General features: G+C 38.5%; 1 protein-coding gene across 1 annotated transcript in view; it reads left to right on the forward strand.

Moving 5' to 3' along the window:
* The first annotated feature begins 1,166 nt into the window (after positions 1-1,166).
* CEP85L (centrosomal protein 85kDa-like) overlaps positions 1,167-14,219 on the forward strand; it is a 143,929-nt gene continuing 130,876 nt past the window's right edge. The window contains exon 1 of the mRNA XM_012650545.1: positions 1,167-1,278. Coding sequence (XP_012505999.1) covers positions 1,206-1,278 — 73 coding nt within the window. The 5' untranslated portion in view covers positions 1,167-1,205. The remainder of the gene's footprint in view (positions 1,279-14,219) is intronic.

Here is a 14,219-nt window from a genome sequence, read left to right on the forward strand (position 1 = left end):
GAAGGATTATCACATTGCCAATGATAAGTAAGATTTAAAAATAAAAAGATGCTGCACCTTTTTGTTCTTCCTCAGGGTGTCTGCTCCTTCACTAGGGGTTCAGGTGAAGGCTGGACACTGACCAGGAGGAGGAAGAACGTTAAGGTCAGGAGGCAACGCGGCAGCCTGTCCCATTATATACTTTGGTGCCATTTTGACTGTTTTCTGGTTGCTCACCTAAAACACCCGGCGACTAGATTACTGGGCCCCTCTCTGAACCCTCTGGTCTTAATTACCGCGGAGCCTTTTTCATCTTTTCAGCCTTTTTCATCTTTTCAACCTTTTCCTGCATACATCCCGGTGTCGTAGGTATTCTGGTGCCTGTGGTACCCCCCCCCCTTAAATTAGTTAAGGAAAACAACCTCTTTTCTATCCCTAACAGTTATCTATGAACGCTGTTTGTGGAATGTATGATGATTTTAATCCCAATCCTAATTCCAAGCGAAACCGGGAGCCCCTCAACCCCTCCTGGGTTGGCAGTGGTGACGCGGCTGCAGCTCTTCCGTCTCTCCTTCAGGGAGATGCTCCGCAGGCGTGAGGGATTACCCAAAGGAGGGGGACGGGCTAGGGCCCTGGGCCCCGCCCTCTTCTTAACTCGCAGGGCGTAGGGGTACGGCCGGGGGTCCCTGATTGCCTGTTCGCCACCAGGGGAGCAAAGCGGAGAAAAGGCAGCCTACCCACCCGGCCGCAGCCTCCGCCCGGCGCGGCGCCGCGCACGTCTTAAGTAAGCGCCCGAGGCCCCGCCCCCGGCTGCCCCGGCCCCGCCCCTCCTCGGCCCCAGACCCGGCTCTGGCTCCGCTGGCGGAGGGGGCGGAGAGAACCCGCAGCTGCAAGTTCGCCTGGAGCCTTTGAAAAGCCTGGGCTCAGCCGGGGATCGAGCTGCCGTCACCGCCGAGCCGCCGCCGCTTCCCCGGCCCGGGCCTTAGCCCAAGCCGGCTTGGCCATGGCAGCCACCGCCTCTGCGGCGAATCTGGACCCTGCGCTCCCGGCCCGTCGCTGAGCAGCCGTTAACCAGCCAGTCTGTCCGCCCTCTTTTCCTCCTGCCCGCGCCTCTAAGGCCCAGGCTCCGCTCAAGTTTCCGCCGCCGAAGAAGCCCGAGGGGAAGGCAAGGGAGGACGGACGTGGGGAGTCGGGCGCCCCCGGCCCACCCAGCCCTCCCGTCGGCGATGTGGGGGCGCTTCCTGGCCCCCGAGGCCGGCGGCCGGGACAGCCCCGGCGGAGCCCGCAGCTTCCCAGCAGGTAAGGAACAGGAAGGACAGCTCCCAGACTAGGCTGGGGGTCGTGGCAGATCGCGGCGCCTCGGGACCCCGCCGCCTCTCCCTCCTCAGGCCTGCCGTCTCTCTGGCCGCCTCCCCGCCGCCGCCGCCGCGCGCCCCGTTTCCTCCCCGCAGGCTGACATCTGGCGGGCCGCGTCCGCCCAGCATCCCGGCGCATCGGTCGCGCCACGGCTCCGCGTCCCGCCGGCCGCAGCCCCAGTGCCCGCAGCTATCCCGCTCGCCTGGGCCCCCACGGCTCGGGCTTTGTTGTCCATCTTCCTGTCCTCCTTCTCCTTTTCCCTCTTGGGGTGTGTGACCTGCGTGATAACGGGACTTGCCTGCTGCTCGCGGGGACCCGGGTGGGAAGGTCGCTGCTACCGTGCTGCGGCGGTTCAGAGACACCGCGGTTCCGCGCCCGCCCGACCTCTGTGGGAAGCGGGCCCGGGTCTCCCGTGTCTGCGCCCACAGCCGCTACTTGAGGACGCGTTTTGGGGCGGGAGGAAGGTGCGGTCGCTGTACTTGAGCCCCTAGGGAACTTCAGCCCCTCACAGGAACCCGGTCGCCGCCCTGTAGCCCCCTCCGGCGTAAGGGGAGGGCACGTCCTGCGAGAGCCAATCGACCTTTGAGCAATGGGTGTGTTAATTCCTTTGCCTTTCTCTGGCCCCTTCAAGGAAAATTAGGGGTTTGCCGTGTTCCCTCTGTGAAGGGGCAGTTTGTATAGTACAGCCATTTCATGCCTGCCTTGCTCAGAAGTTGTGTAGGAGCCACCAAATTAGGATAAATCTTCCCCTAATTTGGGATAAAAAATCAGGCTTGGGTCGCCCGTGACAAATTACCTAACGATGATTGTCCTTCCAGGGACTTTAATCTTAAATGAGTTTTGAATCCCTTTGAGAAAGCTGAAAGTTATATAGACCTTTCATCCAGAAAAAAAGCCATATGTACGTAGTCAAAAATTTCCCTGCAACGAGCTCCTGTAACCTTGAAACCTTGCTCCACAAAGTGTTTGCACTAGACTTGTGTAACTTAGATGTTTTTGTATATGTTTTCAAACTTATCATTTACAAGACAAAAAGGCAGAAGCAGCATTTGGAAGTGGTCTTTTGGTGGTAATATTTTCTGCTATTTATCTGATACTAACCCAGTTGCTATTGAAATTTCAAATAATGCAGTTCCATGATGGTTTAGACATTTGTGATGTGGTTTTTTAGAAAAGACATATATACATTTTAAAAATCTGGAGTTAGTTTTTAAATCATGCACTGAAGTTTAGTCCTGCATCACTGTTAGAAATAATTTAATTTAATGTAGGATTGAATTTAGTAAAAAAAAAAAAAAAAGGTAGAAAATTATTTTTTCTAAATTGTATACTATTTGTCCTGTGAAGGAGACAGCAGTTCAGAGGTTTCTGAGCTTACCAGTTTTCACAAATCCTGCCGTCTAAGTAACTTCAGTGATTGAGAAGATATTTCAGTATCCCTGGGGACTGGAGGGAATGGTTTCAATTTATCTGTACATATCAAAAGCCATCTGTAATGTCTTTGTAACCCAATCTCTTAAAATTTACTTGTGATAATAGCAGCTTGTTTGGAGGTATATCACTGGAAGCGATGTATCCATTTTTGCATTATTTTCTATGAAGAAGAAAACATCTTAGTGTTTAAAGTTAAGTAACTGAAGGACTTTGATGTTTTATTGCAGTGTCTGGACATTTGCTATGGCATAGAATATAGTGGAAGAAGATATTTTATATCCTCAAATCCAAGTTTAAGGAATTTGGACAATATATCTTTACAAAAGCATATATTTTATCTCAGCTTTGACCATGATAAACCATTGGTAAATCAGGGCTTGGCTTTCCAATAAAAATTTTTCAGCTATATGCTAAGAATATGTAATTATTTATTATGTTTCTTTATTCTCAAACAAGTATATTAATAAATATTTAAAGATATTTAAAATAATTTAAAGTTTTAAAAAGTTATACCTTAGGTGGAAAACTTGTGTGATTTCTTTAGCAAGTGAGCAGATGGTGGAAGTCAAGATTATGACCTCTGAGTTGATTCATGTAGGGATCTTTTTTCCCTTCTGGGAATTTGAAGAAAATTTATATCTTTGAAATATTATTGTCCAATATATCTTTTGACTAATTTGAGCAATTTTAGGGCTTGTCTGAAACAAAGGGAACTGGTCTTCTGATTGAGTTTGTCAGCAATCTTTTTTGTCTTGAGGGCCTATGTGAAGGCAGGCATAAATGATTTCTAGTATTAAAATGAGTTTATCTCAATATGTCCAGTGTCCTGGTTGGTTTGTTTATACAAATATGTGGCTAGACTAAGGGGAAAACCAAAGGTAATGTAGAACCAGATTTCTAAAAAATCGGAGGAAACTTTCTTCTTAAGGAAGTGATAGTAAAAAATAAGAATAGTAAGTGTGGTTTGAAAAATATTGAACTTTTGGCCTTTGCTTTAAGATTTAATTTTGTTTGGATTTACCTACAGTTTTTCAGCTTTCCTTAGTAATTGTGTTATAAACCAAAATAAAATAAATATTTCCTTGTAAAGGACAAATAAAAGCTCCCCCACCTTGTATTGGCAAGTGTGGTTAGAAGGCTAATTTTAAATAGGACAAGTGGTGGTATGTCTTTTATGCATTTGGTTGAGTGCATTTGAAATTACCCTATTCAAAATGTATATTAGTTTCAAAGTTCGGTGAAGGAAGGATGCATTTCCCTTAGGCTTTTGAAATCTAGTATGATATAGTGATATTTTGAGTACTTACTAATATCTAGTTATACTGAGTCTCTTCATTTTTATAAATAATATTTTAAAAATAACCAACCCTTAAAACATTTTGAGGTAGAATATTATACTTTTAAAGTGTCCTAAAAAGAAAATGTTATAGGACACATTTGACCTGAAAAAATGTTATTGGTTCATTGCTTTGCACTTTACATCTACCTCTTCTTAGATGATGCATTGCCATAGTGTTTAGTGTTCAGTGATGTCATAATGATAGTGGTAATAACTGGCATGATTACAACAAATAATGTTTTCTGCTGTGGTTCTGAATTAGATGGACCCAAGAGTACTATGGTAACAGTGAAACAACTCTTTAGCCTAAGCTTAACTGGACATGTTCTTTCATAATAGACATTGGGGTTAAGGGGTGAGTCTCAACTTTAGTGATGACTTTTGTGAAATGAACTGGATTAATAATTGGAATTTGATCACTTCTTGGCTTGAATGAAGCTGGTAAATTAATCTGAGGCCAAGCAATAAATGGTGAGTTGATAATCTCACGTTGTGAATATTTATGTATGTTGTGATCAGAATGATTTTAGAGAGTCATGATTTTTCTGATGGGATACAATGTATGTATGTGTACTCTGAGAAGATGAAGTGTTAAAGTCTCTAGTATTTTGGTGAGTTATAGCTTAACTAGTTCCCATAAATTTTGCATGAAAAAAATGAAGAATGTGATCACCCATGTAATTTTTAAGGCATATGATATTATTATTACTACTGTAAGGATTTTCATATTTGATACTAGAAAAATAATATTCTAAAAAGAGCACTTTATTGTGTAAGGTCAGTTATTTTAAGAATGGGAATAATCAACATAAAAACATCAAATTGCTTTTCATACCAATATTTTACCTTCCGTTTTTCTTTAATTAAAAAAATTGTTACCTAGCATAGAATTACCTAGCTTAAATTATTCTTTCAGTAAATATTGTGTACCAGGTATTGTGCTAGGCTCTTAGGGGTACATCACTGAACAAGAAAGATAAAGTTCCTGCTCTAAGGGAGCTTACATTTTAGTGGAGAGGATACAGTCAGTAAGTAAACAGATAATGAGATTCAGCTAGTGTTAAGTACTACGAAGAAAAGCAAACTTGGTGAGGTGGCAGAGGATGGGCAGAGTTACTTTGGGTAGGCTGGTCAGGGAATGCCTCTCTGAGGAGGTAACATTATTCTGAGACCTGAATGATGAAAAGGAGTCCAGCATGAACGGAGGAGTGTTCGGGTGGAGGGAATAGAAAGGGCAAAATCTCCAGGGTAAAAATGACTTTGGGGAGTTTGAAGAATATGAGAAGCCGGTGAGTGTAGAGCTTAGTGAGCAAGAATGTGAAATGAGGAAGACCTGACAGTAATGTTAGAAATTGTAAGGAGTTTGGATTCTATTCCGTATGTGAGAGGAAGCTTAGCATGAAACAGCAGGAGAGACTACCATTTCACTGGGTAGTACATCCAGTGCCTACTATGAGGCAGATAATGTTCTATGTATTTGGGACAGGGAACATACATTCTTTATCCTTGGTGTTTACAGTCACTCCTGGCTGTTGTGTGGGGAAAGAAATTATGGAGGGATAGGAGCAAAAACAGCAGTAGGGAAGCCACTTAATAGGCCATTGCAGTTATTAGGTAGGAGGCGATGGTTTGGATTAGAGTGGTTGGATTGGAATCTAGAGAGAAGAGGATGGATTTGGAATATACATGAGAAATAAAGCTGATAGGATTTACTGACAGTTTGGAGGTTGCAAGTGAGGGAAAGAAGAATCAAAGATGACATTTTAGTTTTGGCTTCAGTAATTATAATGGAATATAGTTCTGTTTCCTGAGATGGGCAAGGCTAGTAGGGGTAGGGGAAGAGTGTAAGGAAGATAAATGGAATCAAGAGTCTGTTTTGGCCATGTGAAGTTTGAGATCCTTTTGAGAGGTTCAGGTGAGATGTTGAGTAGGAAGTTGGGTATACAAGTCTGGAGCTTAGTGGGGAGACAACTGGGGTGGGGGGAGATAGGAATTTGAGAGTTACCTGGGTATAAATGGTGTTTAAAGATCATGGAGCTGGATGGATCACATCGAGAGATTACAGAGAAGACAGCAGAGGACCAAGCCCTGGGTCACTAACATTTTCTGTTCAGGTAGAGGAAGATGAGCCATCCAGAGAGATTGAGAAGGAGCAGCCAGGGAGGTAGGAGTAAATGCAGGAGAATGTGGTGTTCCAGAAGAGAGGAGACCGAAGGCAGGAGTGATCATCAAAGTCTCATCCTTCTAAGAGGCATGTAAGATGAGTCAGAAGAAAATGGATCAATGCTATTGGCCAGTTTCAGTGAGAGATTTAAAACTTAAAGCTGAAAGAATTAGAGATTATCTAATCCAGTGAACTCACTTTATTGCAGAAGGATTGATACATAGGGGCTTAATAAATGTTTGAATTGCTTTCTTTTTACCACTGCTCGAGCTAGGGTGACCAACAGTCTGGGCGTCTGGGACTTTCAGTTTTAAAACTAGGGGAAGTATCCTGGGTTTGCCCAGGGCTGAAGGGTTTCCTGGGATGCCTCACGTCAAACGGTGGCAGAGCCTCGAGCAGAGTTCTCTGCCCAGGGCATCTGAACTGGTGTTAACAGCATCCCCTTTCCATCAGATGGAAGATTGTGTCAACAGGGATCAGATTTTAGTACTGTGTCTATATCTAGTTTTATTTCATACTCTTATTAACCTCCCTCTGGTCTGACAATCTACCTCAGAAAAATAACTCTGCCTCTATTTTTTTTTTTTCTGTCACCCAGGCTGATCTCGAACTCCTGGGCTCAAGTGATCCTCCCCCTTAACCTCCTGAGTAGCTGGGACTGTGGGCACCAGCCACCACCCCCACCTAATTTTTAAAGAATATTTTTAGAGTTAGGGTCTCACTATGTTGCCCAGGCTGATCTTAACTCCTGGCCTCAAGTGATCCTCTCCCCTCATCCTCCAGAGTACGGGAGTGAGTGACCACGCCTGGTTTTCTGCCTCTGTTTTTGCTTTTCCCCTCATGTGATAAATTGTTTTAAGACTTCATTACGTAGTGCTAAATTAATTCAAGTGATTGATAGGAATTTAAGTTACTTTAAAGAGAGTGGACATGCGTGCTTTATATAGTTGATGTCTAGTGAAGAAAACTTGATTGCTTTATTGATATTACTTTTTAAAATAATTTTTAATATTAAAGTTCAGAGTTCTGAAATGAACTATAGTTTTTAGTTATGCTCCTCTGGAAGAGAACGGGATGAAAGATTGGGACTACATTTCATGTGGTTGAAAGTTTTCTACCAGTTGGTTACCTTGCTTTTGTAGAGGTAGAGATTGCATGCCTAATAACCCTAAGAAATTATATATAGATATGACTTTGCCATGACATTTCTAAAGCTTTTCTGAAGCTCATTAATTAATTTCTCATTAATACTCAGCATTCTTTCTCATTTTAGGAATAATGTACTGAAAAGTTTGTCTAGAAATCAAGTGCTTTAATTTGGGGGACAAAAATTCCAGATATAAAGTTTCTCAAAACTTTATTTTGAAATGTTTTAAGACTAAAATTTTGTTTTAATTTTGGCATTTAGATGTATCATGTATGGTTCTTATATTCCCTAGTATCAGAAAAATTGAAGGGCTATTGAGGAATAATTAGCCTACTGTGCTTCCTTTAGAAGTCAACGGCTACATTAAAAAAAGTAGTATTCATTAGGTCTAACAACTTCCTTATTTAGGAAAATTTATTTTGATCAAGGGTTTTATTTTCTCCTGAGTGTTGATGCTCTTTCTTAGTTTTGGCATAGTTTCCTACCATGTAGAATATTTTCCCTATTAGGTGATAATATGAAATAGTTGTAGTCTAAGACAAAGGTAAACCCCCTGAAATACCACTTGGTGTACTCCCTCACATTCGTAGTGGTTTTATTAACAACTCTCATTAGTTTTTAACTGTATCTCATTTTTCCAATTTCTACCCGGGAGGAAAGGCTTATGAAAAACTAAATTAAATATGCGGCTATCATTCTGAATAGCTGCCAAAGTGCGTTTTTGAATACAGTGTTGCATGTAACCGGAACATAGTACTTTATGGCTTGTCCACACAGGGAAATCAGCAGACAATGTAATTTTTTCATAGAAGGAGGAGAGATGGTTTTATCTATCTTGCTTGCTACCTTAACCTTCTCGAGTTCCTTCTGTCTTATAAGAAGTACTTGGTGAATATTTATTGGCAAGAATTCATACTTTTTCTGTGAAAGGTGAACTACTTTTTTTTATCCATCTGATCTTTGCTCTTAATTGAGGTAATTTTAACCCATAGCCTGAACCAACCTAGTTTAAGGCCCTTGTAGTAGTAGAATTGAAAATAAGGAAATTTGGAATCATACCTGAAGAATCTATTCTTATACCTTTTGTGGTCATGTTTTTAAAATTATTTGCAGTGGTTAATGAGCGAACTTCAAAATTTTCTTTTTATACTTTTTTTTTAATTGACAAATAATTGTATATATTTATGGGGTACAATGTCGTGTTTTGATCTATGCATATATTGTAGAAAGATTAAATCAAGCTAATTAACATCCTTACCAACTTATTCTTCTGGAGTTAGACTGTTAAAAATGTATTGTTTTAGCAGTTTTGAAATATATGTTATTATTAACTGTGGTCACCATGCAGTACAATAGATCACTAAAACTTATTCCTCTACTCTTAATTGAAACTTTGTACCCTTTGATCAACATCACCCCTTTCCCCATCCCTCCCCGCTTTTATGTTTAGCAAGTAACAAATAGTAGCTACCGATTACTTAAAAATTTGACTTAAATCTTTAAATGAAAGAAAGCCAATTAGCTTAGGTTGAGTTAGATTTTAATGTCATTTTTTAACTAGTTAGTGTGTTTATGTGAACAAGTATACTTACTAACTTGATGCTGCTAACCTTATTTTAACTGAGTGGAATCATCTTCAATGACTATTTAGTTTTCAATCTTGGAACCTGGGTTTATTTTATCCTTGGTTCTTACTTTCTTCTGACATAGAATTTTACCTCTGGCTAGAACCTAACATTTGATATTTGAGCTGATCTTTAGATCTCTTTTAGAACTGGAGGAGCACAGCCTCTTAAAACTCCTCCCCTTCTTCCTACCTGTTTGATTATTTTTCTTAATACATTATGACTGAACCTTCATGAAAAGGGTAGGTGTTTAGCAAATGTTTTTGAAAAGAGACTGTAGAGAAGCAGTGGATTCCTTATGTTTTGGACATGCCTAACGGTAAAAATTCCACCTAATGCTCCTATTATATGTGGGCGATATTTATCATAGTTTACGAATTTTAAGATGTATTTTAAAAATGTTTTAATATTTCTGATATCTGCGTGCATAGTCTCATAATTCATGGTGTCGTTTAATTGACACCCTTTTAGTTGTACATAAAAATGATATATGTTAAAATTTTTGTCCAGCTTGTAAAGTTTGCAGGTATGTGAGTCATTTCGACCTCCAATAGGAGCTTCATTTGTAAAGCATCATCTTTAGCCTTAAGGGCATCAGTTGTTATTTTTTCAAACTGAAATCCTAAGTGACATATTACTGTCAGATCTGATTTGATTGTCTTTTTTTTTTTCTCTTGCAAGGGGAATGGTGAAAAGTGTCCATGGGAGGCATAGCTTGGCTATTTTCTTATTTGTTTGATAATTATTTGATAATACTTATTTTCAGTATTATCTTCAGGCTTTTCAATTTTCAGGTTTCTTTGCAGTAGTATTTTTAAGCTACTGATCCATTTTGTGAGTGTTAGTTTAGATAAAACTACATGTGACATGTAAATCTGCTTAATCAGGCACAAACTGCAATGTATTGCAATACAAAGAAATCGAATGAAGGAGAATGTCACTGTCAAGCTGTCTGTATAGAACTCCCCCCTTTTGGCTTTTACCTATGTTAAAAAGTAAAAAAAAAAAAAAATCCCCCTTTTTCCTCAGTTTACCTTACATATATGTAACATGATGCTCTAATAAATCAAGTAAGAGTGCCAATGTTAATCTGTATGTTAAATATTAGTAAAACTTAATGCATTACTTTTTCCTAAAGATAATTCTAAATGTATACAGAACTTTTAAGATATTCTTCTAGCAGTCATCCGGTGAATTTACTCACGTATTCCTGGCGTGAATGTATCCACTTTGAAGATCATAGAAGTAGAAAGCTATTGTATGCCTAATCTCCTGGAATATAGATGTTAAAAAAATGGCGGTATGAGAGAGATGGGTATTGGGTATGTGTTTGAAGGAGTAGTTGTAAACATGCTAATGAGAAATAATTATTAATATTAGGCAGAGAAACTGGTGATAGTGTAGTTGTCCTTGATTGAACAGGAAAGGAAAAGAACAAGGTTAAAAACTTGTAAGAGAGTAGGGCACTCTATCTCACGAGGAACAGAAAAATTATTATGTGGTATTTTTCAGATGATATTTTTCTTCTATAAAGTTATACATATGCTCAGTAAAATACTGACTCAGTACAAAAAGGTTTAAAATGAAGGTAAGCCTCTTCATTTTTTCTTTCATGCCAGTCTTCCATTTTTAATAGTTTTTAGTTATCCTTCTGGAAGATTTCTATGTATGTACAATAATAAAAATATGACTAACATTTATTGAGATCTTAATATGCCTGGCACTTTTTAAAATGTTTTTACATATTTATCACAACAGTCCTATAACATCGGTAATATATACAATTTTTTATTCCTTTTACATATGAAGAAACTGAGGCACAAAGAGGTTAAGTGATTTACTTTGAGGTCTCACTGTGCTAATAAGACGTTGGTAAAAACTTGAACTCAGGTAATCTGGTTTCACAGTCCACATCCTTTTCCATTAAGCTATACTGTTAATTTTATAATAAAAGAAACAAATTAAGACTATTGGAGTCATTTACCCTAGAGATATAGTACTAAAATGGAATGAAGAATTGGAATGAAGATTATATATCTCAATATATTATGTTTCTGCCATCTTAGTTAGATATTCTCCATTGCAGTACGTGATTTTGTTTTTTTATTCTTTCTAGTGACCATTAATATGATTATTTTTGTATGATTTAATGGTTTATTTTTTGTGACTTTTGTGTGTCTTTTTGACCTATTGGAGACTGTTTTCCTAATTTTTGTTTGGAGTTTTGGTCATTAGCTCTTCAAATCTTTAAAATTATTTTTTAAAAAAGCTTCTTTGATAAATATTTACTGATCTTTAAATAGATATTTAAATGCAAACTGACTCAAGGGATAGTTTAAAATATCCTGGGTTTTAAAATAAACAGACAACAACCACTAAACAAAACCCTTGTTTTAATCCTTCTAAAGGGAAGGGTATTTTTGTAGCTCTAACTGTAAAGCTTCCCAAATTCTAATTTTATTCTGTGAACATTTATTGGATACCCAGTGGTTATAATGACTACATTTATTGAGACCCTGCCTAAGTGTGCAGCTCTGTGCTAGGTGCTGAACACTAAAAACAAAATTTTATTTTTCACTGTTCCTAGTGTGGTGAGGGAGAAGAAAGTCATATATATAGGGGTTAATAAAATTTAGTAAATACTGTGATGGAATTTTGAATAATATGTTGGAAGTGAACAAAGTAATAGTTATTTAATGCCATGCGGAGGAATCAGGGAAGAGAGAGCAAATTAAGTCTGAACTGGGACTCTTAAAGAAGGTACAAAAGGGAAACAGCTTGGAGTCCTGAAAGAGCCTGATGTGTTTGGAGGAAGCGATTAGGTAAGTGTATTTGCAGGGGAGCTAGAATTCTAGGGAGAGGTAGAAGTTGGAAAGTGTTAGAAAGTGAGGCTGACAACTGGTGAAGAACTTTGCCAAACTTAATGAGTTTGAGTTTCACCCCACAGACCTATATAAGCAGGAGAACGACATAAACATATTATACTTGATTCTAAGATAATTCTTTCTGATTGTAGAGGTTGGCTTGAGTGGAGTTACTCTAGAAAGAGAATAGATTCTTTGTGCAAAAGTACTTTGTATTTGTTAATATTTCAGAGATGTTTAAAATGTGAAATACGTGTAATTTATGTAAGGATAAATGCACTTTGATATTTTCTATTTTGGTTTGTTCTATTTTATTTAAAAAGGTTAGTCTTGAAGTTGATTTTTAAGACCTACTAATGAGTGATAGATAATCTGCATTTTGATAAATATTTGTATTCGTGATTGTATTATATATTTAGCTTTTTATGTAAAAGTATAAATCTGCTTTGTCAGTGGTATTATTTTTATTTTCTTCTGGCTTGGAGTTGTCATTAAAATATTCAGTAAGAAGATAAGTTGTTATTCTAAGTGCAGTTACAGATATATATTGTGGAAGATCTGGTACTGCATTCTTGCTTCCAATAAAAAAGCGTCAGAAATAAAATAAAATAGGTTACTTCTTCATTTGATGCTAATCTTCCAGTGTGAGAAATGTTCCTAACTTTTTATAAGTTATCCCTGGGTATTCAGTATTCTATTTAAAGGGGTTAAAATTAGTATTGAAAAATGTAACATACTGTCTTCCAAAGAGAAGTTCCAATGTAGGGTGTCTTGGAAACGTTGTTGTTCTTACAGTAATGCTTCTGTCTTTGTTTTAGAGAGAACAATTTTACAGTCATCCAATTGCTTTAATATGATAGGACCTATTAAGGAAGACTTTATTGCCAGAGATCACTAGGATCTTAAAATAAAATCGCTTATTTTAAGCCTTTTTAAAAGTTCATGGCATATATCTAGAAATTGAGTGTTCCCATTTCAGTCGCATAGTCTTGTAACTATTCTGTGAGAAAATTTTTCTTGTTAAATCACCTGGTAGACATATTTCACATCTACTTTTTGCTGCATTGTGATTTTTGGATTGACTTATCTAGAGACAAGACATGTCATTTTTCTCGGACTATGAATTTATTACATCTATATTAAAAGATTAGAATGTTATTTTTCATGACATTGGTTAATCATCTTCTGTATTCCAGTCAGGAGGTGAGCTGTGGGCAAGTGCGTGAAGCTTCATCTGTATTTATAGCTACTCTCCATTGCCGGCATCACTGCATAAGCTCCGCCTCTTGTGAGATCAGCAATGGCATTAGATTCTCATAGAAGCATGAACCCTACTGTAAACTGCGCATCCGAGGGATGTAGGTTGCACACTCTTAGGAAAATCTAATGCCTGATGATCTGAGATGGAGCTGAGGCAGTGATGCTAGTGCTGGGGAGTGACTGCAAATACAGATTATCATTAGCAGAGAGGTTTGACTGCACAATAAATGTGATGCGCTTGAATCATCTCAAAACCATCCCTCCCTACTCCGTGGAAAAATAGTCTTCCATGAAACCCGTCCCTGGTGCCCAAAAGGTTGGGGACCGCTGCTCTAGAGCTCTTGTGATGAGGATACCTTTCTGGAAAAAGGAGGACCACTCTGGGCTTTCATAATAATAAATGAGTTGCTGTGCTTTCCTAGTAGAACCTCCTACAGCTTTAAAAAGCTTCAGCATTCTTCTCATGAGCTCAATTAATTGTGATATGATTGAAACAGACTTGAAGCTCTGTCAACCAAAATGAAAACCAGTCTATTTCAAGGTTATTTTGAATTAATGGAACTTTTTTCTGTATAAGTTTATAGATAATATTCTGTGTACATTAATGTATGGTTTTGTATTTATGAACATTTTTTGATGTTACAGTGGTTTGATTTATCTGGTAGAATGTATCCATTTTACTCTAGACTAGGCCAACTAAAGTTGCTGTTCCCATTCCAGGAAAAACTATCTCCTAAGAAATTAAGGAGTGTTTAAATGATAAGTAAATTATTATTAGTAGTGGGGGTTAAGCATTTAAACATTTTGAAAAAATACAGTTTCAGTTCTGATTATCAAAGTAAACTGTAATAATTAAAAGGAAAATAAAAGCATTAAAGTCAAAGAAATCACCAGTAATCCTACCATCTAGAGAAAAATAGCAGTATTTTGCTGTACTGTATTTCCTTCCAGTTGTTATGTACATTCTTTGTTTGAATCTTTACCATATGCTGCCTGTAGCTCTGAATTAGGGCTGGGACAAGTGGCCTTTGCCCTCAATGAGTATTAATGT

Source organism: Propithecus coquereli, unplaced genomic scaffold (assembly GCF_000956105.1).
Source record: "Propithecus coquereli isolate 6110/MARCELLA unplaced genomic scaffold, Pcoq_1.0 Scaffold331, whole genome shotgun sequence".
NCBI lineage: Eukaryota > Metazoa > Chordata > Mammalia > Primates > Indriidae > Propithecus > Propithecus coquereli.